The sequence below is a fragment of the Acanthochromis polyacanthus genome, chromosome 18 (assembly GCF_021347895.1).
Source record: "Acanthochromis polyacanthus isolate Apoly-LR-REF ecotype Palm Island chromosome 18, KAUST_Apoly_ChrSc, whole genome shotgun sequence".
Classification (NCBI taxonomy): domain Eukaryota; kingdom Metazoa; phylum Chordata; class Actinopteri; family Pomacentridae; genus Acanthochromis; species Acanthochromis polyacanthus.
The window spans coordinates 8,504,682-8,531,216 of record NC_067130.1 but is presented as its reverse complement, the minus strand read 5'-3'; the positions used below and the strand labels follow the sequence as shown (position 1 = coordinate 8,531,216).

Sequence of the window (26,535 nt, the reverse complement as noted above, 5' to 3'; positions counted from 1 at the left end):
CTAAAAGTAGGAATGTCCAATAATATCGGCCACAGATATTATCTGCCCGATATTGGTATAAAATGTAATATCGGTCGATATCGTTGTCGTTTTTTTGCCTATCGTGAAAAACATTAAATTTCTTATTTTGCACAGACAATGTTTACATTTGAAAGCCTTGTTGCATTTGAGAAAGCACCAAATGGGGCATCACAATAAAATTATTCATGATGTACTAATTCCATGACAGGAGATATGTGATGTTACCTAAAATTAGTTAAATAACCCACATATATCGGTATTGGTTGATATCGGAATTAGAAATTGAGAGTTGGACAATATCGGCATATCAGTTATTGGTAAAGCCATTATCTGACATCCCTCCTGTGTGAAGTCCATTTTTGACTTCACACAGAGCTCCCTCCCCACTTTCTTGAATAAAAGTTCTTTGTTGAAGGCGTTCAGGCACCACATCCTATCCCAACATGGACTTTTAAAACTATCTCACCTTATCTGGTCTGAAAAGAACTGTGATTGGACAACTTTGGCTATTGTCGTTGCAGTGGTTTATCATCTTCTCAAACCACTTAAATGATATTATTCTTCAGGGTCATTATGGAATTAAAACAAATTCCATCTACCCCAGCTTAAAAAAAAAAGACAATAACTTGTAAACCAACGTGCTTTATAGGTAAAGTTGGATAGTTAGATTTTTAAACCCTTGAACAGGCTAGCTGATTCTCCTTGTCTCCAGCCTTTTTGCTAAACTCTACTAATCGGCTGCAGCTTCATATTCGCTGTATAAATTCAGGGGCGCTAATTTTGTCATCACATTTCATCAAAAAGAAATTCCCAAAATGTTAAAGTTAATCTACAGGCCATTTCCACATATGATTGACATGTTGTTCATATCACCCACAGGATAATCTTTATACTGGAAGTCCCACTCAGCCTCATGTAAATGGCCTTGATGTAAAGATAAAGCTGTTTACAGATATTCAGATCTAGTCACGTACTAATTGGTCCATCTCTCTGTGTTTCTGTCTGTTCTTCGTCACTGCAGGTGGTCTTTTCATTGACAATCCTTTCTACCAGCCGCGTACCATCGCTCCTTTTATTATCCATCTCGGTCCACAGGATCTCTTCTCTGACTTCTAGAGGCGACCGCCTGCTGGACTCACTCCTCACTCTTACCTGTCTGTACTCGCAGGACGGCTGCACACAAGCCCACCTGTTTCTCTGTCTGTCCGAGTGGGCCGCCGCCTTTACTCTCCCAGCCGATGGATTCACAGATTCAGAACAGTTTTTTCGTTTGATCAGTCCACCGGAGCGACGTTTCTGCCCGACAACAAAGGCAGAAATGATGTGACCTACTGACCGAGAGACACAAAAAGCTGCTGTCTCTGTTTCCTCCTCTTTGCCCGGATCACTTCTTCAGAGGGGAGCGACTTTACATGAAGCAATACTCGGATTTTATGAGGAAACGTTCAGCTGTGACTGCGCAGGGCTGGGCTGATCTTTGGTCTTTCTTATAGCAATACACCCGAACTCCTCTCTTTGAGCTTACTTACTTGAGAAGATGTGAATGTCCGATGGAGTTTTACCCCAACACAGCATTGCAATAGCTCATTTTGATTGTATATTCATTGTATGTGTGTGTACGTGTGGCTATAACATGACTATATACACATATATGTACGGTGTATTTCTATAACGACGTGTTGACAATAATATTAATATATGATGATGTATTTATGTAAATATTCTATAAAAATATAACTATTGTTGTTATAAATTATTTTAGAATTATAAAGTGAAATGTAACTGTAATATCACAGTATAGCTTTCTTCCAATTTTATATACACTGAGCAATTGAAGCTAGTTCTAGGAGATGCAATATTATCTTTGGTATTCCTATTGGTATTCCTGTGCTGTTAGAATAATAATGCTTCCTTCCTTCCTTCCCTCCTTCCTTCCTTTCCTCTCCTCTATCTTTGATGTCTCTCTGAGCCTTTCTGAGCAACTCTCTCTGCTGCCCGAGGTTTGTTTACATGGCCCGGACCAGAGGTGCTCGCTACTCATAACCCAATCACACACAAGCTCACACTTTTTCTGTCAGAAAGCACATTTTCTATAGTCTCACTGCTGGCAGGGAATTCTGTTGTTCCATGTGTGTGTGTATAAATTGTGTATGCTCTGATGTATGCGCTTCTCCCTCTGACATTAACAAGAAACATCGACACCGACGGCTCAAGTCCCGCTCGCCTTATGGGGACCAAAAAGCACAGCTCACTGGAAACCATTCGGGTTGCTTTCATTCTGCAAACACATGTATTCACACACTCTCTGTGGCTGTTCTCTGCTGTATGGAAGGAAGGTTAAACTACTGGATAACTGATTAAGGATAAAACTCATTTGCATTTTAAGGCGGGGCCTTGAACTGGATATATTTGCTTGTGGTCTTCAAGGGAAGATTGTGCTGAAACAGGTGTTTATAGTGTTTTTGAAGCTGGATTTTTGGGATATTTTTTGAAGAGTTGAGGAGCTGGAAACTAGAAAATCTGAGTAAAGGACAGGAAGTGCTTTTTTTCCCCCACTTCAACCACGATCAAACAGTGACTCAGTTTTTAAAAGTCAAAGCAATCTTTGGCCCAGTGGCACAAAAAGGATTACAATTGTCAAACTGGTATTTGGTTTTCGGCATCGGAAGTAGTGGAAGAAGTAGAGAAAACACCACATAGCATCTCTTAATGTATTCCGACTTAAATATATTCTAGGGGAAGTGGAAATAGCTTTTGAGATGAAAACACCTTGTGAATAATTACTGTTAGTTGACCGTGTAGTGGTAGTGTTGTGACTTTAGCCCTGCTATAGTGTATATTGGATTTTTCTTTTTCTTTTTGGTGTAGTAAAGCTATTAGATGAGTATTTTGATTAAATCTCAGAGTCCTCACTCGGCGCTGTGGTGGATTTCAGCAGCTTCTGCGGCGCTTACGTCCTAATGAAAGCTCTTCATCACTGTTATTTCTTATTTTTAACCTTTAATAGAGACGAGGTGTCAGTCAGCGGAGGCGAAATCGAACAGAATGTGCATCAAAAGGCTTTGATTCTTCTCGCCTTGATGTGGGCGCTGGTTTGATCTCCTGTGTTTCTGCCGGCTTTGATTCAACACAAAAAATGACATCTGAGAAAAAGACGATGCACGCAAACCCTTCCATAGACAATTTTTCGACATAAATCAGAGTTTTGAGGTGACAATGAAAAGATTTTTGGCAGCTTTAGTTTAAGATGGATAAGATTGGTACATCAAGTCGTGACTGAGAGACTTGAGGGTAAACTGAAGGATGTATTTACTCTCTAGATGTGTCTAAGGTTGGGTTGCACCAACAAAGATTGGTTTAATTCAAGCAAAACTCGGTTTAAAATGACAAAAAACAACAACTGTACTTTAAGTCCAGTTGTTTTTTTCCTGAAGGTTGTGGGATTACAATGACCTGGATGACTAAAAAGGCTACACAGATGTAAGTTTAAAACAGTAAATCCACCTTTAAAATTATACATTTGTATGCCGTTTGGGCCTAGAGAGTTTAAAAAAGATAGTAAACCATTAAGAGCCTCCATTAGAGAACCAGTTCTTCAGACTCGTTCTTTCCATAAACACTCTGCCTTGACTGTTCAGCAACATGTCCTCATCCGACCTCTGCAAACATCCAGTCGCATAAACTCTCAGGGTCTCCAGGAGTTGGTGCACTGGTGGTTCAGCTGCATTTCTTTCACTGCCATGTTTGACATTTGGGCCAACCCTCATGTTCGGCTTCCCAACAGTTTAATCAGATTGAGTCGATATCTTAACACTCTTTGAGGAACTTGACTGTTTTGGTCAACAGTCGTCCAACATCTTAATGTCAATACAAGATTGAAGTTTAAGGTTTGGTGCAACAAAATCTGATTTATTCCACGTAGGTTTTGATTGAAAAGATTTCAATTTAATCTGTCTTCAATTTGCATTTGTTTCTAAGCTTGTTGCAGCACAATTTAAAGCTAAATCGTGACAACAAATCTGTTTTGGTGCAACCCAGCATTAGGTCAAGCATAGACACAAGGTGTTAAAACCATTAGTGTTCAGACAGCTGGTTTGGTGACTTCAACAGCTGGACTACTGGTGGTTTAAGGTCACTTTTGTGTCCATGATGTTTCCATTGACTGCCAGGGAGGAATCTGTCTGTAAAGCTTCTATTATTCAGTCATTAGACCCTTTTTTCAGTCAGTCACTTCCTGGAAATCCAAACTTTACAGATCTGCTCATTTTCGCCTACATATGTGGAATATGTCTTTGTTAGATTATACAAGACTAAATAAAAGTCATCTCACTTCCCTGACATGCAGCACGATGTCAGACGGGAACTAGGCCGTGGTTCTTTAAGGCTGGATAATAACATATTCTCCAATTTAATTTACTGTGGATCTCTGTAGTGCATGACTGCTCCTTGCTTTCCTACATTGAGCTTTTTATGGTGGTTTTCCATCAAATAACAGAGCACCTAAAAGTCTAGAACGAGGATCAGAGCGAGGCGCTGCTTTGCTTTTCGTTCTCGTGTGGAAATCACACGAAGGTGAATACTTTGGAGCTTTGCTGTGTGGAAACAAACATCCTCTCTCTCCCTCTCTCCAGATGGCCCACATTAATAAGGCAGACAGTCATACTTCGGCGAGCAACCTTTTCATTTCCCCTCAGACTGAACAGACACACAGGAGGAGTCACCCTGACTACTGACCCCGTCCTCTTGGTCTGTTGGCTGGACGACCAAGTGCAGAGGAAGGCTGAGAAACAGTCGAGTCTAAAAGTGGAGCAGGCGGGAATGTGCAGGAGGTGGCTCAATCAGGTGTTAATTTACTGGGGAGTTGTTGTCTCCTGCTTAGGCACAAGTCCCAAATGAGTTTCTTGTTATGGCTTGCACTGAAACGTGAGGAGAATTAAGTTGTAGCGCCGTCTACAAGCCCATTTGTCGTATTTCTAACCTGACAAGGAATCGAAGTTTGTGATCTAATTGGGATTATCAAGAAAAAAGCATTTTCTTGGTGTTGATTTAGCAAAGTATAACATCTGCTGAACAAACAAATGCTTACTCCTTGCACAATCCATTTAGAATCCATTTTTATCCAGCACATAGAGAAATTAAAGGGAGGAGCTGGCTGGGAGTCAAACTGCTCCATCATGAAGCTGATGACAACACCGGTCTTTCATGAAGCGCCTCAGAATAGAAAACATTACTGCGACATTTTTTTTTTTTTTCCTGAACAAACGCAGTCGCAGCGGCCACAACGGGCCACATCTGCGCGGAAAACTCCTCGTGGATGCTGTTGCTTCTTCACGGAAAAGTCTCAAAGCGATCGGTGTAAGGCAGCAAACAGTGGCAGCCGTTGTACACCCCCACTCTACATCCGCAGTTCGACAAACACTGCTTCTGCCCGGGCCGCTCGACTAAAGCTACACCTGTAAATCTGAGAAGCACAAAATACGCACGAGCAATACACCCACACATCCTACTCAGGGCTACCTGACACACACACCTGTATGCAAGTAGACACACACACACATAAGCACACACACAGTCATACGTGTAAATATCTCAGACAACACAAGCACATCGAGACGACGTGTTCTTCGCTTCATCGGATTGTATGTTTGTGTTGAGACAAGTGGTTGGACCTTGTTTGTACTTTAGGATTTGAGCCATGTATAGCTGAGAAAACACACCATTTCTAATCATGGTGCTTTATATCGGGCTGCCTGTAGCACTGTACATATAACGGATTTTACTTTAAAGTTTGGAGAAGCAGCAGTTAACTCGGGCTTTGCTGTCAGATTTAAAGAGGGAGGAGTGCCGGCATCAAAACAACAGTTTTTGGCAACAAATGCGGGAGCTGTGTGTGTTTTAGATGCTGCAGTATGTTCAGCAATTCATGTGAGAGATTTCGTTGCCCGGTAACGGACAGTTTCCCCCCAAGGCAACCTCTTTATCTCCACGCCAGGCCGAAAAGTCAGAAAGGAAAGGATGCATGGGCACCTCTGAGAAACTGCACCAAAGACTCTGAAGTCTTTGTTGCGCAAATCTGATCATCTCAGAAGTGAGAGTTAAGATCTGATGTTCAACGTCTAGACGGTTATGAAATGTCAGGTGGAGAAAAAAAGTTCGCCAGTGTGTAAATCCAGCATCTGAAGCAGCGTTGTTCCTGCATGGGCACACAGAAAGTTGGGGGTTTCAGTGTGGGGGATTGTTGCTACATTTGTCTGGAAGCAGAGCAAGGAGCAGAAAGTCCATCCGTGAACTCTGCAGAGCTGCAAAAATAGATCCTGGATCACGTTTCGGCTGCTGAGGCAAAGTTAACCGGACTAACTGCTGAACAGATGGTTTTCTCCGGACGTGTATTTGTGTCGGGCGGGGGGTTGGCGTTACACACACATATACACACACATGCACACTATTTTGCCGTCACATTGAGCATGTTGTTGCATTCTTCCTGGTCATGGTCCACTGATTGTTCGACATCCTCCTCATAAATGATCACAGCATTTTGGTTGGGAATGTACACTGTTGTTTAGTGATTGTAGAGTAGAATGTATTTACTCATAGAAAGAGTAAACTTGCTTTTTTGTAGAGAAGCATATATACAGAATATATATGGATAAATACATATATATACATCTATATATCTTTTGAGCTACTTGTGTGTGAGGGTTGTTTTTTTGGGCGCATCTACCCCGTTAGGAATCATATTTCTTTCCCTTTTTTTTCATTTTTAATGTTTAAACGAAAGTAGCGTCTTATGAGTGATGAGTGTTTTTTCGTGTAAATATGATTTTTTTTAAATTTTATTTTGTTTTTGATGAAAAGGGGATTTAAAAGAAACTGTTTTACGATGCTGCCTATGAAACTATACGGTGATACTTGTTCACAGAATCTATTTGGTCGGTTAAATTATCAAAGTAAAATCTTGTGACACGTTAAGCGGCCGCTGATGGTGATTGATGAGGGTGCTTCGGCCTCCCTGTATTGATCGTTTTGATTAGTAGCAACATTCACAGCAGCGATGATCTGTGGTTGTCACTGCTCTTGACATAACCTATGCTTGACGAACTGAAAATAAACCTGAGAAAGTGCTGAAATCTATGTGAGTATTTTATTTCATGGCCTCTGAAACTAATGGAGTGAATGCATGTTGCATGGGTCAATATATAATTGAGGGACTTTTGAAATCCATGGGATATATCTTGCACACATTTTTATTAAAAGTTTAAAAAAAACTGTTTTATATTCATTGTGATCATGTTTATATAAATTCCATAATTATTTATTATGGAAACAATCACTTATTAATAAAAAATGACTGAATATCACTAAAATGTCAAACTAAATAACCATCCTAATTTAATAACAACAATCTTCTAATTAGCTAATCAATGATAAAATGAGCTGATTCAAAAATAATTTTGATTGTGTTCTTTTTATTAAGTTGAGATAATCATGACAGATATTTCTTTTTTGCCAATATATCAAATTTTATATTGAAAATAACATTGTATCTGTGTCCGAGAAATCACTTTCAACTAATAAACAATAATCATTATCAGCCTTAAAAACCCACAAAACACCCCTCTATACTGGATCACACTTAGTACAGTCCGATTCCCCCTTCTATAAATCTGCTTGGAATCTTCCACTTCCTGTTTGTCAAAGTGGCCTTCTACCTGGACAGGTTTTGTTGGAGATAATGCTACAAACATTTTGGGTAACTGCACTTTAATGTGGATGGATGACACTGAATTAGAGTCTGTTTTAATGAGACTGAGTTCAGATGTGTAGCTCTGTCATTAAATAGGAAATTATTTCTCAGAATTCACAGAGAAAAGTCTGAAATGTTTGCTAGGTTAGCGTCCCACATGTTCTTTGGCTCAGCTAAAGCTAACTCTCTCCAACTTCTGGATCTCTGGAGTTGCTTGTTGTTAAAATATCTATCTATAGGTACTGAAGCTCAGAAAGTCTGAGATGTTTGTTCAAAATAAGCTCATTCTCAAGTCGGATCTGAGCTGTCCTCTTTTGTTTGAACTTTCCTAAACTTAGGAGTTAATGACAGAGCAGCACATCCAGACTCAGTCTCATTTATGTAGAGATTAAACTTCAGTGTCATTCATTGATGTTAAAGTGCAGTTTTTCACGTTTGTTGCACATGCTCCTGATCAAACCAGTCCAGGTGGAAGACGACGTGAAGAGAAGCTCCAGAGGATGAACATCACACATTTACGTTGGAAATAAATGTCCTTTAATTAGACATTGTCATGCAAAAGTTGGATTTCCCTTTAATGATGTTCAAATCTTTGAGTGTTTTGTTGATGTTGGTTTCTAAATGTTTTCTGACACTCGGCCCCAAAGAATAAAACCTTTTACGGCTCACAAGCTGCAACAATTCACACATTATCAACTGTCCTTCTGACTAAACTAAGATAAAAAGTGAAAAATTGTCTGATTCCTGCATCGTGAATGTAAATCTTTTTGGTTTTTATGACAGTGAACTGAAAATATTTGGATTTGACATTTTATGAACCAAAACAAGAAATGAATTACTGGAGAAAACAATCAACAGATTAATGGACAAAGAAAATGTGTTTTCCAGCATATATGGCTGAATTACTCCATCATTACAAGATACATACAATTTAAATTTAATTTTATTTATATAACGCCAATTATACCTCAAATTGTCTCAAGATGCTTTATTTTTATATTTTTTTGTCATATTTAAAATATGAAAAAGTAAGAAATTTAAACCTCTTGACTAATCCAATTTATTATTTGGTTTTTAAGAGACTAATCGACAACTAAAATAAGTTTCTCCACTACAACTAATAAACATGAGGTCAAATAGAAGGAACAGTTTTAAATCCTGCAGTCCCACGACGACAAGAATAAAGTTTGTGAACAAAAACTAAATCTGCTGGTGGATTTCATTATAGTCCTAATAAATGATAATAAAGTGTGATACTAAAGGTTTGTGGTGCTAAAAATCTCAAAGTAAAGATATCAAGTTGAACATCTGGATGGAGGCTGATAAAAGTTGACCTCCCTTCATTTCTCTGGAGCCGACTTCATGGATTTTAGGGATGCTGGTTAAAGACCTGCTCTTCTTGTCGTCTTCCTTCTAGTCGCTGTAAAAAGTTACTCCATCCTCGCCGACTTCAACACCTCTTCATGACAACTTGTTCTGCCTCCGACCTGGTGGAATCTCCAGAAAGTCAGGAAAACCCGTGGAGACTCGGATTTTCGAAAAACTTGTCGGGCAGGGGAAGGTGTGGTGGGCGGTGGGGGAGTAGAGGGGGGAGGTGGGTGGAGTCTGGGTGGAGCCAAGGCGGAGAGTAGGTGGGTGGTGGCCTCCCCCTCTACTCCTCCCACGTCCCCTCCCACTCTCCGCCCTGACTCCACCCAGACTCCACCTTGGCTCCACCCTGACTCTGCCCATGTGGTCACTTGGAAACTACGATGACAAAGGGACAACAAGTTTATTTGATTTTGTCTGGTCTGTAGCTCAGTGAGTTAAGGATATGCCTATGGAGCTGCAGATTGCTGGTTCAAGACCAGACCCTGCTTAAACTTTTTGAAAAACTTAGCCAAAGAAAGAAAACTGCTGGTGGTGGGACTTGATCCTACTACCTTCCATTTGGTAGTTTCTTCTCCTACCCCCCTGAGCTACATACTCAGACACTAATTCTTCTTTTTTTTGCGCATTTATCATCGATTTTTTGTCGTTTTCGAGTTTTTTTTTTTAACTCAAGTCTCGTCTCAACCGTTTTTTTCTCAGAGGGTTGGACTTCAGCCTTTTTTGCTGGAGGGTTGAACCCTCAGTTCCAAGAATTTCCAAAGTCTCGACACCTCCCCAGTCCTCAGGACCTGAGCTTTCACACAGTCTGAGGGCAGAAATTTTCTAAGTCCCACACTAGATCTCTGTTAGAGTTGACTTTCAGACAGTCCAAGGACTGATATCTTCTAAGTTCCTGAGTAGTTCTCTGTTAGTTTGAACCTTCAGACACTCTGAGGACTGAAGTTTTAAAAGTTTCTCAGCACGTCTCTGTTAGTTTGAACTTTCTGGTTAACAGAAGCCTTAAAAGTTGTGACCATGAGTCTTGATTTCACATTTAGACCATCCGAGTTCTTCTCAGACCTTCACCTGTGGGTTCTTTAGAAATCCTGAACAAACTTTGTTCTCTTCACTGAACAGTAAAGTTTGTGGAGATCAGAAGGTAACATTAGTTTGATCGATGCCTTCAACTACTAGTAGACTTTATCTGGAAAGCAGTTTTCTGAAATGAGTTCTTAGTAAATCTGTCCACAGTCAAAGCAAGAACATATCAGAGGAAATGTTTGAAGAAACAACTTTTCTTTTCCAATGTTTAATTTTTAGATTAAATCTTTAAGTTTTTTCTTTCTAAATGTTTTTTCACCTTTTAATGTTTAATTTTCTTTTTAAATGCTTCATTGTATTTTCTGTTTAATTCCTACTTCAAGTTTTATTGTCTTTAAGATTTAATTTTCTAACATTTCATTTTTTAATTAAATGTTTTGTATTTTTTAAATGTTTAGTATTGTGTTAATTGCATTTTTTAAATGTTTAATTTGTTTAAAAATGTTTAATTTCATAATTATGTTTTGTAACTTCTGTTTATCTAATTAAATATTTTGTCTGTTTAATATAAGTTAATTGTATTTAATTTTTAATTTTCTTTTTAAGAGTTATTATATTAAATGCTTTTTTCCTTTTAGTTGCTTTTTTAATGTAGTTTATTTCTTTAATCTTTTTCTCTCAAGATTTTAACCCCAACCTTAAAAATGAAGCAAACCCTTTAATCACAATAAAAATACTTCTGTTGTCACAATCACGAGTTAGTTATTCAGTTTATCAATTCAACTTTATTTGTTTAGCACCTTTCACACAGATGACAAAACTAAACAAGCAAAGAGAAAAAACTGATTAAGACTCAAAAACATTTAAAAAAAAATAAAGATTTAACATGGTAATCAAGTATGTTGTGTTCACGGGATGGAGGGAGTTTACTGAAGTCTTCTTGGGCTCACACAGTAAATCATTTAAAATAGAAACTTGATATTCAGTCTAAGGAAATTGCAGAGCGACAGAAGAACCAAAAATATCTCCCGTTTTCTCCTTTAATGAGTCGACTCTTCTGGTGCTTTCAGACCAAAGAACTACAGACTCTTCACAACCTCCTCAAACTCTTGGTACAGGACTTCACCACACGGGTCAAGAAGGTTTCCTTCTCATTTCTACTCTGAAGCTCACCTTCTCCTGCTCAAACTGCTCACAAATGTTTCTGCTGCTCTAAAGTCTGGTCTCCAGAACTTCCTAAAAACTCTCAAAGTCTCTTCTGCTACAGGTTGCTTTGTAGAACTGTTCCAGAAAACCTCACTTAAACCACATGGAGGGGCCTCAAGATAGTTGTCCAAATGAAACCGTACAAAAACCAAACTAGCACAACATAAACGCTAAAGTCTCCTGCAGCCTACCAGAGAAGCTCTTTAAACAGACAATCAGGACAGGAACTCTTACCTTCTGGACAACCAACGTTGGTTCACAAACAAACAAAAACCTCTAAAGACTCACTACAGCCAAGATAAAGACACAACTCAGCTGCACCAAACCCACTAATCACTGCACACATTAGCACCATGTGCTAACTGTGGCTAAAGAACCACATTTACCAAGACATCTATCCAGTACAAAGCCCTAAAACACACCAAGAAACACATTAAAGAGGATTTTACTGCTGGAAGCTGCAAGCCAACACCTAAAGAAGAAACTAAAGCAACGGAGCCAAACCCAGTTCAGTGAAGAGAAGCAGAGGAAATGTTTGACTGCAGACATAAAGCAGGAAGACACTGAGCTGCTCAGGTGTTCCTGATAACACCAAGCAGCCACCTGGACAGCCAATAGGAACACAGCTTAGTGGAAGTCCAGAGGGCTGGCTTAGTGAAGTAAATTTAGCTTAAAGTTGAAGCAGAAAGTTAACAGAGAAAGTTGAAAACCACCTTCTGATACCTGAAATCTCTGAGTTTTCACACAAAGAACGTCTGAACATGTCAAACTGGTTCCATAGTCGAACCTTCACTGTAAAAATGTCATAGTATGGTGTGTTGCTCAAAAAACATTACAACCAGGCGTGAACTAACCGTGACGTCACCGGTTGGTTTCAACGCTGAGAAAATGAAGCCTGGATTTTGCTACTTCCTGGTCGCCATTTTGGATTTTTTGGAGCCAGTGACGTAAAAAGCGTCATCAAACAGACTGGACCAGAGAGCAACTAGGGCAGGACCAGTCTATGGGACTGTCAATCAAGTATAGCCACGCCCCCTGGCTCTGCCAACTTTAACGATTTATTTAAAATTCAGTATTGATTTAAGATCGGCCACCTGATCTCTCATTTTGACCATGAGAACTAACGGGAAAAAAATCCTGAGCTGTAGAAAATCAGTCTATCAAATTTTATTTTTTCCAAAAATGAATTGGGGTCTATGGAGAAAAAGCTTTTTGGAGCCAACCCTAGCAGACGGCGTGATATTGCAAGTTTTTGACACTTCTGGGTGGGCTTCATTTTTGGAGCCAGATGCTACGTCCATCTTTCTATACAGTCTATGATTACAACCGGCTGTCTAGGATCTCCGAGGAGTGACATAAAAACAGGACAAACACTGGTTTCCAGGAGATTAGGCGGCTATTTATTTGAAAGAGTAAGTTTACAACAACACAACATGAGAGCAGAAAAATCACAAAGTCTGTCTTTAGTTCAGCTGAAAATATTAGTTTTAGTCTTTTTTTTTTGACCAAACTTTTCAGGAAGTAGATGAAGAATAATTAAAGCTCTCATGTAGAAGTCCAACTTTTTTTGGATCCTTGTGGAGAGTTTAATCTTAAAGCTGTTGAGTTTTTAGAGTCACATGGATTGTTTTGACATTTAATAACTGAGTCCTGAAGAGAGCAGCTTTTTGTGATTTCTATGCAGAACACTATGATGTTTGCTGAGCTGTGCACTATTAAATGATTTAAGAATATGGAGTATTGTTACTGTTTATTATTGTTCTCAGGTTTGCTGTTAAATGTATAGAGTGTTGCTTACTGTATTTTAAAACTTACAATACTGCACAGAACATTTAAGATTATTTTACCACAGATCAAGGGTAATGATTTTTATTCTGAGCAGCATCTTGCTTTGTTTTTGGATATTACGTGTTAATATTCATCACAGTTCCACCTCAGACTGCCTTCTGTTACATTCTGACACCTAATAGTGATAACACCTCATGCCATAATCACGGCGTCGGAGTTGTGGGCATTAATTGACCAGTTTGCGTTGGAGTTTCAGCACATGGCGGTTCAGCAGTACGAGCTGTCATTCATCTTTAGAGCGGCTCTGCTGATGGCTGAGTTTGAGTATCCAGTGACATCTCCAGCAGTCAACACCATCAGCACACAGCCACAGCCGCCAATCATCCTGCCAGTAACGAGTATTTGTGGCCATGCGTGTGTTTTCAGAAAAAAAAGAACTACTGAAGAAAAAACGTGTGCTTTTGTCCGAAAGAAAGGAAACAAGACGGAGAGGATGAAGCCAGACGATGACAGTGATCCTGACAAATTAAAGCCTGCTCAGTATCACTAGATTGTGTCAAACGTGGCAGAGCTTTGGAAGTATTTACTGTTTAATGGCATCAATTCCTGCTTAAAGCTGGCTTTTTATAGTATTATTTCCCTTCAGAGATGACAAAAAAATGAGGGCATTGCAGAAAGAGGTGTCAAAAACGTGAATGTAATGGTGTGTTTGCATGCCAGCTCCCATTAACATGAGAAAACCTAAACACAACAAAACAACCATCGACTGGAAAGACTTGTTTGACAATGAGGGTTTAAAAGTGGAGGAGGAGGAAAATACTGAACAGAAGCTGTTTAACAGAAGCAGAAACACGGATGACAGATCGCAGTTTGGTGATAAAAGTTGGCCGTGTGCCTCCTAGCGCTGCCACATTCTCTGATCTCACAGTTATGCACAAACTAATCTGGAGAACTAATAGGACACGGGATCCCAGAGGCATCTGCATGCAGGCTGCAGATTTATACAGCGCACGGCAATAACTGACCTTGGACCGCTGACAACTTTTTAAGATGACCTGTATTGTATTTCAGCGAGTAACAGGAAACTGAAGATGTGCTCACAAATCAGATTAACTTGACAGAACTCATTCCTCCCTCCTGACGTGGGACATCAGTGCCTGTTTATAGACGACAACATCGCTGGAGAACATTTAATGAGGCCTGCAAACGGCCAATGCCAAATCACTGTGGATACGAGTCTACAGCTGTCTGAGCACACGCAGATATTCAGCAGCGTATTTAACTCTCCTGTCATCCTGCGGGTCAAAATTAACCGGCTTTAAAGTTGGAAAAATGTGGGGAAAAAAAATATTTTCACAGTGAATCTTCTGATGTCCACATTATCAACTTTTTGGGGGAAATCTTTGAACATTTTTTGGTGTAAAAAAGAAATGTTAGAAATGTTTCTTATGAACATTCACATAAAAATCAACCAAAATCCAGCGAATTTCATTGGATTTTGGTTAATTTTTTTTGTGAATATTCTTAAAGAAAATATTAAAAGTTTTACTGATATATATGTAATCGCTTTAGATATTTTTAGTGTTTTTTGGAAGATTTTTACTAATTTTTTAAATAATATTTACAACCATTTTCTTGCCAAATTTGGGGGATTTTTTAAAAAAGTGCTTTTAAGAGAAACTTTTAAGGAATTGTTGGAATTTTCCTCCTGAAGGTTTTGCAAATTTTCAGAAATTTGGGGGATTTTTTGCTGAATTTTTGGATTTTTTTCAGACAAGGAAACAATTTTTTTTTGTGCCCGTAATTGAAGACAAAAGGAGGGTTAAGAAAAACAACAACAAAAAGAAAACACTAAATTCAGCTGAATTTGAACATAGACTTATATTTGTCTACTTTTACCTTCAGTCTTAGTTGTTTCCATCGTGGCATTGATATTATTTATAAGTGGTTTTGTCCTGTTTTCTCTCTTGTTCCTGAGACACTTCCATGGTCTCTGTGTGTGTTTGGATGTTTTGTCGCGTTCCTTCCAGGTGAAATCCGGAGCATTTAATCTCGTTAGTCTCATCTCCTCTGTCTCATTTGCTCAGGTGAGGCGTGTGAACAATGCAGAGCCTCCACCTGTTCAGGAAATATATTTGCTTGAGTTCAAATTTCACACTGCTTTTGCTGTGGCCAATTACTCTGCTATCATTTCCTCCTTAGTGAACAATTAGTCCTGAGGGTATTCTCAAAGGAGAAACACACCATTTGCCAAATCCAGGACATCTGATTTTCATGGTTTTCATGGAATGTTGAGAAAAATAATGAGAATTTCTCCTCCAAATCATTAGTGAAGTGAATTTTTTTATATGAAATGAGCTCAATCCCTTTTCACTTTATTCTCAGCAGGAGGATCCACCAAACCTGAGCTTTTGCAGCCTGATATTTTATCATTTATGAGCTCAGAGCGAACGTGAGAAAAACAAAAGGAGAATCTGGCTGCAAAAAAGTTTCAGATAAGTGAAAGATTCTTCAGACTTCAAATGGTGTGGCTCACCAGGTAAGATAATGATTACTGTGGATTTAAGGTTATTGTGGTAAAGAGAATAAGTTAGAGCTGGTTGGTTGGAAGATCAAGGTCAGAACTGAAGCTGAATTTGATGATTTTGTAGAATCAGGCAGCTTTTTTCACATTCATTCTGTGATCTGTGGACTTTTGTTTACATGCAGCAGCTCTTATGAAGACAACACGTAAGAACTGCTGAATATTGTTCATCTGTTAAAGCTTTATGGAAGAATAGCAAAGAGAATGTCACAAAACTCAACTAGAGTTCACCAGAAGGCATGTGGGAGATCCTGAAGTCAACTGGAAGAGGGCTCTTTGATCTGATGACACAAAAATGAAGCTTTTTTTTTTACTTCAGACAAGAAACGTAGCATCCCCACTGTGAAGCACGGTGGCGGCAGCATCATGGTGGTGGTCTGTCAAAGTAGAGGGTGAAATAAACGCTGCAAAGTTTAGAAAAATCCCGGAGAATAACCTGACGCTCTTTGCAAGGGATTTGCGACTTGAGAAAAGATTTGTTTTTCAGCAAGACAATGACCCAAAGCAAACGGACAAAGCTACACAGAAATGGCTTAAAGCTAAATGTTCTGGAGGGGCTGAGTCAGAGCCCAGACCTCAATCTAATTGAGAATTTGTAGCTGGACTTGAAAAGGATTGTTTGCTTACAATCCCTGTGCAACCTGACAGAGTCTGAGCTGTTTTGCAAAGAAGGATGTGGTAAAACTGCAGCGTCCAGATGTGCAAGACGGATCAAGAACTATCAACACAAGCGAAATGCCGTAATGCAGCTAAAGGTACATTTACCGACTGGAAGAGGGTGAATACTTACGCTATCAGTTTTTTGGGGTACATTTTATAGTTTTAAATAATTGGCATAACTTTGTTGAAATCTGTTTTCGTGTTGACATGAAAGAGTCTTTTTGGGTAATTTCTTGTCAAAAATGCCAAATTAAACTGACTTTGATTCAATGTTGAAAAGTAACTTAAAGGTAAAGCTTCAAAGGGGCTGGGATGAGCCGTATGAATCGTTAAACTGCTGTGAAACAGGTCTTTGTCCTTTGAGCCAAATATTGAGACTTGTCATTGTGAGAAAAGCTTTGTGTAACTAATCATGACGGCCCTGCAGGCCACACAACTTAAAAGCTCCTGACACTGAGGCACTTAAATTACACTCTGTCATCACTCCTTTTTTGTGAATTTTTGAATTACTGAGACCCATCTATCTCCATAAATATCTCTGTATATCACATATATATCCATATCTATCTTCTGTAAAGATCTTTCAGTCTGATACAGTAACATTGCGCAATTAATCTTTTAAAAAATAAATAAAACTTAAAGCATAGTTCATGTCGGACTTTGGCAATTTTCCGTTGCAGGCACAAACCTATTTCTTTTTTTGATGCATGCGGTGTCTCTGTTCTGACTCTTTGAACTCTTGAAACTGAGACTACAGGTTCTAATTAGCTTTAACTAACTAGCGAACCACAAAACCCAAACACACGAACATTTAAATTTGTATTAAACTACTTTTGTACAAATAAAGAGATTAATAAATGATGTCATCCATGCATAAGCTAATCCGTTCAAAATGATGTTTAGTAAAAGTGGATCACCTTTTAAAATTCTAACTGTCGTCTAAATAATAAGTACGTGACTGGATTTCTTACAAATTGCATCAGATAAAGTTGAAAACCACAGATGATGATGGAATAGTGCAGAATCTGCTGCTGTGAGCACCAGTCGTATAAAATGATAAACTAAAGCTTCAGAAGAGCCTCTGATAGCATTTCAGCTACAGATACTGGTGATAGAGATTTGTAATTAATGCTCATGTGACCACATCTGGACTACAGTTGACCTCTTGACCACCGATCTGTTCAGGATGGAGACTGGGGGAACCCTTGATGTTGTGAGAAAACACTTCAGCTGGTTTTCACACAGTTAAGAGCTGTGAGGGTGTAAGCAAGTTGTATGGATTTTAAGAATGTAGTTTTCACTACCAATAAATAACTTGTGTGTGTGTGTATGTGTGTGTGCAGTCAGAAGTTCAAAAGGTTGTCGGGAGGTCTTTTACGGCCCCACGCTGCCCCTCCAACACACACATACAGAGTTTCATCCCCGACTCAGCAGCAACCCAAGACTCCATCCATCAGCATTCCACCTTAGCATTTTACTTTTGTTGCTGCCTGCTGCTCGTATTTATAGCTCGGTAACGAAGGACAGAAAAAGCGGGGAGGGGAAGGTGACGAGCTGATTGCATAATGCTGACGCCTGTTACCTCCAGCCGCTGCAGGTACTGGCCTTCCAGCTCCTCACTCCTGCTGCTTCGCAATCTGCAGCCGAGATCCCAACGGCCATCATCACTAAAGGTGATAATTTTATTGCCCCGCACTAAGTTATAAACACCCCAAATGATATATGTGAGACGGCGCACACCGTACGTTTCATACACGGAGGCTGAGGCGGAAAATAGCTCATCCCTGACACAGATAACAATGCAGCCATATGGTAGGAGGCCTGTTCTCTGAGGGGGAGATGAGCGATAGAAGTGCAGCCAGAGTGAGGAGCTCCAAGCTTCGGAGAGATTTCCATCCAGCTCGAGGGAAAAAAGGCTCGTTGGAGTGTCTGACAGATAGAGACTGTTTTCACAAGACATAATTAGCCAGAAGAAACCGGTTTTATTTTCATGTTTAAAACTCAGATTTTCAAAAGTGTTCCCGAGAGGTGACTTAGAAAAGTCTCATTATACCAGCAGAACGGGCCTTTTTATCTCTGTCTCCTTCTCAGCTGCAATACGAGACGTTGGTGGCGAACCGGAGAGGAAGATGACATGGTAGTCTTTCGAATTTTTTTTTTTATAGACGCCTCCTTTGTACTCAGGAGGCAGAGAAAGGAACAAAACACCAATAAGGACAAAAGCACTCAGAGAGCGCAGTACTCCGCCAAGGCTGCTCAGTTCACTAAAACGTCATAGTTTAGACAAACTAAGCACCAGTTTGGGCATATTAAACTGTGATGTTTTAGTGATATGTTGGATGACAAACTAATCTACGATGTTTTTGATCACATTTTGGACGACATACTAAACCAAGAAAATACGTAATCAGACTTAAACAATTATACTCTCCTCACAAGTTTGTTAGTTTATTTCATGGAAGATGCAAAAACAGAAAGAGACAAAGCTTTTGTTGTGTTGATATCTTTATAATGAAATTCATGAAGTATACACAATGCATTCTACACTATTACAATTTCCACACGTTGATAATGCTTTTGTCGTTGGATGATAAAGCTACGTTTTGGCATTTAATTAACCAAACAGCAGTCAGACTGAGAAGCTCGAAGCCAGAAAACCAAAAATAAAAGGAAAATAAAACATTAAAAACTAAAACATTGTGGATTAAACTGTAGCACAGCAGCAGGTAGGTGGGTACAAGTAACATTAGTTATAGTTACGGAGTAGAAAATCATAAACAAAACTTCAATATTCATTTTTTAAATGTTCGTTATGTACAACCCAGTGCCTTTAGAGGGATTTGTAGTAGATTCCAGCCAATCAGATTCCACCTTTTCATGTTAGCTAAGATGCAATTTACAGTAAGTTAATCTTAGAAGCTTTGTTTTCAGTTTTATCTGCTGAAATAGGAATAAAATTGCAAAATTGTTGAACCCCATTTTGAGTCAGCTAAATGTGAAAACGCACACAAGCACTTTACGAGCTCCACCCATCTTCTCCGGACTAATTTAGAGCAACTGTTTGACCTCTGCTGACATCGATCCACGCTGGAGGTGCAGAGTTACACTTCTGCTCGTCAACTGGCATCTTTATGAGTGTGACTTTTTCTGCCCCCTACATTCATGACACCATATATAAACGCATTCACTCACACTCATTCACCGCCTGAATATTTAAATCCTCTCCGTCCTCGGCAAACATCTGTTTCTGCCTCCCGAACACGTCGAAGGCTCTGAGGCACGAATTTATCAAGGTGTTGGAAACGTTTCACGGGGATTTTGCTCGGCGCCCGTTTGATAAAGCCGATCAATTCCTGCAGATTTTTTTGTGAGCTGTGAGATTCTTTTTGTGCTGCCGTTATCCTGTTCCTGCTCGTCCCGAAGGTGCTCCGCTGAGCCGAGTGCAGGCAGCTGGAAAAAATACAAGTTCCTGTCATGTTTCCGGAGCCATCTTGAGACAACGCTTTATCACACGGCGGAGGAGATGCACCCAGAGAGGAACAAAGTTATCTGTGCTACCGACACTAAGGGATTCTATTGTAGGCCAACAATCCAATCACCACCAGTTCTACCTACATATGAATGTCAAGTTCTGATAATACCATCAGTACATGGCAACTAAGATGACTATTTGCTGCATTAAATGACATTTTCTCTTCAAAAATCAGACAGTTTGGTGTTTAGTCTAGCAAGGCAGCACCAGAACTAAAACAAGACCAAAATTTAGCCATCTATGGGGCTATCAGCATCATTTTTCTTCATCAGAATCAGTCTAGGTCTGGGATGTATGGCTGAATTACTCCAATACTACCTGACATTGTGAAGCATAAAGCAGCTTAACAGTGTTTCAACAGAGTCCTAGATTAGCTGGCGTGCTTGAGCTGCAGCCGGCGACAAAACAGGGCTAAAGATTGAGGCGAAAGTAAAGGAAGCAACAGCGCAGAGTTACATTTAAGCCATCTTCAGGCAGGAATGGATTATTTTCACTAGAAAAAAACATCTACATATCCAATCACCACCAGGTTCTACCTTCATACATGAGATAGTAGATTCTAATGCCAAACTGTGATAATACCATCAGCACATGACAACAAAAACGACAATTTCTTGCATTAATTGGCATTTCCTATCAAAAAAAAATCAGGTAGTTTGGTGATCAGCCTAGCAAGGTATCACCAAGAACTAAAAGAAGACCAAAATTTAACCATCCATGCATTGAAATGTCTTTCTGCACCTTTCACTTCTTGCCTTTTGTGGCCTTCCTGCTGGTTTTAAACACGTTTTCCAGCCACTCACAGTTGACCTTTTCCAATCGTCCGTCTCATCTTGATAACCAAACACATATCTCTTTCTAATCTCTTGACCTTGTCTGCACATACAGATGTCATGGATGTCTGCTCTACAGGCAAGTAAAACTGTACATTTTATATTGTAGAAGACGCACGAGTGGCCGAGCGTTTCCACCATCTCAAAAACACAGATTCAGACTTCTAGGGTCTAAAATGTAACCAACCCAAGCGACCAATCCTGTCAACATGTGTCTAGGATGTACGGCTAAATTACTCCAATACTACCTGACATTGTGAAGCGTAGAGTAGATGAGCTGGTGTGCTCGAGCTGCAGCGACACAACGGTGCTAAACATTGAGGTGAAAGTAAAGGAAGCAACAGCATAGAGTTATGCTTAAACCATCTTCAGGCAAGACTGGATCATTTTCATTGGGAAAAAACCACCTTAATATGAATTTTTCATCCACACAGGTGAGGGGTTTAATCAACGAGCGACTGTAACAAGCAGGCTGCTGGGCTTTTATAGAAATGTGATGCGTCTCTGTTATAGTTTAGTGTTCTCCTAAAGGTTTGACTGGATTGTAAACACAACATGGGAGTCAAAGGTGAAAGGTTGCAGAGCAGCTGGTGCCAGGAAAAGGACGAGGAGGTTCTAACGGGTGTGTGGAAAGAATTACAGCTTTCTGTGTGTGTTTTCCTGTAACGTTTCCCGTTGTGTTTGGTTTCTAACAAAAGCTGCTTCACTCTGGGTTTCAACAACGTTCTAACACACGGCGAGGTTGGCACAGATTGGAGCCTTTTTTATTTTCTTTGTGCTGGAAGATCCAAACCAAGCAAACCTCGGGCGTGTTTTTTTTTCTTATGTCTGAAATTTGACGTGAGGCGAGTTACGCTGCTGCTGCTGCTTGTGACAACAGCTTTTAAGCTTCTGTTTTTACCATAAATTACATATTCATATCCGCCGGTATCATCTCTATCGACCTTTCAGATCAAGGCTTTGTCAGCAAACTTCTCTTTAGCATCATTCATATACACATTTTGAACATTAAAGGAAACTAGACAACCAGGAAAAAGCAGTTTTTTTCCCTTTACATGCATGCACACACTCGTAACCTTAGTGCTTTTTTCTTTCCCTTAGACTTTCACGCGCTCTCTGCCGCTTCCTCTGATACACACAGTTTACGCGACACGTTTTCAGTCAATTATTTATGCATTCAAACGTTTTTTTCCTCCCAAACGGTCTCACACGCAACTCACGATCAACACAAAAAAAACCAAAAATAACATGCGCACTTTCGCACACATCCTCTTTACATGAGCACATTCGTGAACACACATAGAAAAAGAAAGGTATTGTTCAACGTAAATTAGAAAAAGCTCAGTTTTGAAAAGGCGTCTATTAGCTCTCGTACCTAAAACAAACAAAAACAAAACAATTAATGTACAGGGACTGGTAGTTTTGTGCCAGTAGTTTAGAGGGGGAGCACACAGAGCGGTAAGGAAGGACGGAGTGTTTTCTTCTCTATCCCGTGAGGACAGCTGCAGTTCTGATGTCCTTACCTTCCTTCTGTGGGTCTTTAATATCAGCAGTACAAAGACAGAAATCAATGACGCATTTCTCTTCTCTTTCTTTGTCTTTTTGGGACCGGTGGAAGCACAGCGTCTCTGTGGGAGAACTTCATCTTCTGTTTTCAACCCCTTCTCATCAGCATTGGTCGGCTGTAGTCATTCGGGGTGGAGAGGAGGGAGGTCGGTGTCGTTTAGATCAGGTGGGACGAAGGAAACACAAGGACATTTTTCTGATAAGAGTAACATAGGTCTGTAGCAAAGGTGATCCTGGGATTTAACGGTTAATGTTAAAAGTTATGGCCCGGTGGGTTAGGGGTCCAGAGGTTTCAGCGTGATGAGTTGCACTGAGCTCCACACGTGGTCGGGTTAAAACTGGCTGGAGGGGGGTGTGGGGTTAGGTGGTCTCCTTGCCCTGGGTCCCGGTGACGGTTTTGATGGAGCTGAGCGTTCGGTTGAACCAGGTCTTCTTGGCCGCCTGCACCTCATTCAGAGCCAGACCCAGATGGTGCTCCAGGTCCTAAATGAAGAAGAAAGCCTCATTTAGAACGACAAGAGTCAAGGATAGTCCACCAACAAAAAACATAAGGTCAATATGTACACTCAACGAAAATATAAATCCAACACTTTTGTTTTTGCTCCCATTTTTAATGAGATGAACTCAAAGATCTAAAACTTTTTCCACATACACAATATCACCATTTCTCTCAAATATTGTTCATAAATCTGTGATAGTGAGCACTTCTCCTTTGCTGAGATAATCCATCCCACCTCACAGGTGTGCCATATCAAAATGCTGATTAGACACCATGATTAGTGCACAGGTGTGCCTTAGACTGCCCACAATAAAAGGAGAAGTGCTCACTATCACAGACTTAGACAGATTTGTGAACAATATTTGAGAGAAATGGTGATATTGTGCATGTGGAAAAAGTTTTACATCTTTGAATTCATCTCATCAAAAATGGGAGCAAAAACAAAATTGTTGCATTTATATTTTTGTTGAGTGTAATTGAGGGACTTTTGAAGTCCATGGGACATATCTTGCATACATTTTTATTAAAAGTAAAAAAAAAAACCCTATGTTTTTATGTTCATGATAATCCTGTCCTTCCTCTATAATTACTTATGGAAACAATCAATTAATTTAATAAAAAATGACTGGATATCAGTAAAATGTCAACTAAATAATCATCCCAATTTAATATCAACGACCTTCTAATTAGCTAAACAATAATAAAATGAGTTTATTCAAAAAAATTAATCATGACAGATATTTCTTTTTTGCCAATATATCAAATATTATATGGAAAATAACAAATTACTAGCCTAGCCATGCTACATCCATGTTTCTGACGGCACAAGGGTCTTGGACCGCTCGACAGGGAGGGAGGCGGGCTAAAAGGTTGTCTATCAAATCCCTCTGCAGCAATTGGGTAGGTGTACAACCAATCAACGCAACGAATAGGCTGACGGAGTTCCTAGAGCCCCGGCGGATTGTGGCTAAGTCCCATTAGCTTCCCAACCAGCGGAGCCAACTGGTACATTAAGGATTTGCCATATCCCGTCGGCATAAGTCCAAATACGTCTTTCTTCTCAATGAAACACTTCAGTGCCGTCCTTTGTTTATCTTTCAAGTTGAATTTTAGCTTCAAATCTTTAAGGGCTGTGGCCAAAGCCGAGTCCAAAGATAACTGTTTATTGTGCGCCGGTTGTTTCTGTCAGAATCGTCACGCCTCTGTCGTCACTTCGTTACGCCCGCCTTCTGACTCTACACTTCATGGTGATTGGTCCGGCCAGTTTTAGGAGCATCCAGCCTTGAGCCTTATGGAGGGTAACTAGACTCACCCTGGCAGAGAATTAAATTCGTTGCCGTGGGTTGTCTAGCGTGGCTAGGCTAACAAATTACATCTGTGTCCCAGAAATCACTTTCAGCTAAGTTCCCCATTACAGAACAACACGGTCTCACGGGGATTCGTGAAACTGTTACGTAAATTTTTTGTTTCTTTTTCGTGCGCACCAACACGATTTCGTCATGTTTTTCGTGCCGCTCACCACGAAATGTTTTTCGTGTTGCTCACAACGAAACCCGCTGTGGTAATCACAGCTGAAAGTGGTTTATACCAGCGGATTCATGACGATCTAAGCTGTCCATCGGCGTATACTGCTTGTGTGATCGCGTTTGCGGCCGCCGGCCGCCGGACATTCTTGAAATTCCTATGCAAATTGGGGAAGAAAAAAAAAAAAAAAAAAAAAAAAAAAAAAGGTAAGTGTACCACCGGGTTATGGTTATGGTTAGGGTTATGGTTAGGGACGATGTCATGCAAAATATAGCGTTGGATTCGCCATGGTTTTACATTAAAAATATAATACACACATTCGTTTGAAATACGTTCTGGGTGGCACGAAAAGTCCGCCGTTTAAAATACATTGGTGCGCATTTCGTGGTGAGCGGCACGAAAAACATGACGAAATCGTGTTGGTGCGCACGAAACCGAAACTAAAACTTACGTGACAGTTTCACGAATCCTCGTGAGATCGGGCTGTACAGAAACACCTCTCCAGGAAGTGTGTTGATTCCAGATCACATGACCTGCTCCACATGATGTCATTTCCTCCTGAAGAAAAGACTGAAAGACTCCAAGGCTTTCTGAGTTATTTAATATAAAGTAGTGTGTGAGTCAAGTGTGGATTTATGGCATGTCAGCAGGTTTACGACAATATCTTCAGGAATAACTTTCAATTTTGCTCAATTGTATTTAATATTTAGAAGAATCTTTACACAAAGATTCTTCTAAATATTAAATACAAATACAATTTATATGTGGTGTTTGGTTATAGGCGGTCATGTTGATTTTAGGCCTGAAAACAGCAAAAATGTCAACTATGTTACAAAAAGTCCCGCGATTATGTATTGACCCATAAATCTATTTTTTGCTTCTCTTCTATCTGCAGCTTCTCTTCTCCCTCTAAGGGATGTCATTAATCATAAAATCGTCCTCCAAAAGATGAAACCCTTCCTCTTTGACATCATGCCCAAAAAAACTCCTCACACAGCTCTTTGTCGCCGTCAGAAAATAGTTCTGTCTGTTTTTCTTCAAACACGCCATGATTTAGCCTCTGTCTCAGCAGCCAAACTGACCTAAATTACACCAAATGACAGTAACTGTGCTCACATATTGTTTTAAAACGCTTCTCAATTGTGTTTCAAAGCTCCCCGCTATAATAAAACTGCTCTTTTCTAATTCTGCTCCAGACACTGTTGATCACAGCAGCGTCTTCACTCATTAAGCTGAGCCCGATAGCAACGCTTCCAGCTTCTTTAACCACATCTTGTTAGCAGTAAATTCTCCGTTTTGATTTGTTGGGCCTCGGCTGCCCTGACATGTACTTACTGCTACGTTTGCTGATAAAGTCACTGCAGTAGAAATATGAACAGTTTTTCATTTCTATGCAGCTGATGCACTGTGGTTCATACGAGCAAGTAGCTGAGATAATAAGAGATAATTAACCTTCAACATCCCATATCTAAATGATTGGAGTGACTCTTCTGTTCCATTATAAAGCCTGCAGCTTCCACCTGCTGGAACTATCTCTGGTATGTTCCTAGTTGTGTTGAATATGTTGCTGCAGCTCTGGTTAGTATGTGGGCGTAATCTCCTCTGAAAGTTTTCATCTGTCTGTGGCTGCGCTGCATCCAGAACTGTGCATTACTGTACCTGGATTTTGCACTCAGCCTCCACAAGCTGCAGTTTGGTCTGGGCCAGTTCCAGCTCCATCTCCCTCAGCTGGTTCTTCAGACCCTCCTTCTCCTCGTCCGTCTCCTCGGTTCCCCCTGCAGGTGCCGTGGTAACGGCGGCCCGAACACGACCCTCTTTGTTGAAAAGGCTGCTGCACTTCTCGCAGCCTTCAACTTTGGACTACAGAGGAGGACATGAGAGAGACAGAAGGAAAGAATAGTGAATGTTAAAAGGACAGAAATGAGGTAACAACTAGCCTTCCAAAGTTTTAATTTTTTATTCAAAAAATGTGCTTCTCGCAGCCTTCCAGTTCAAGCTGCAGCTGGTTAAATAACACAAATACCATCTTGGGGTTGAATAAGACAACCAGTCAGGTTTACATTAACGTCTGTCCCGACTCATTCACTGTCACCTGGATTTAACAAAACAAACAGGTAAGAGCCTTCCATTGGATAATTACTGCAGAGATGAATATGTTTCAGCTGCAACAACTTATTTAACCCTATA

At 40.0% G+C, this 26,535-nt stretch overlaps 1 protein-coding gene across 3 annotated transcripts in view; it reads right to left on the bottom strand.

The window, feature by feature from the left end:
* Positions 1–18,828: 18,828 nt before the first annotated feature.
* The window catches only part of LOC110953967 (rab GTPase-activating protein 1), an 83,636-nt gene continuing 75,929 nt past the window's right edge, over positions 18,829–26,535 (bottom strand). For all 3 annotated transcript variants that reach the window (XM_051938209.1, XM_051938207.1, XM_051938208.1), the window contains 2 exons: positions 26,008–26,208; positions 18,829–22,808 (listed from right to left, as the gene is read on the bottom strand). In XM_051938209.1, coding sequence (XP_051794169.1) covers positions 22,686–22,808; positions 26,008–26,208 — 324 coding nt within the window. In that variant the 3' untranslated portion in view covers positions 18,829–22,685. The remainder of the gene's footprint in view (positions 22,809–26,007; positions 26,209–26,535) is intronic.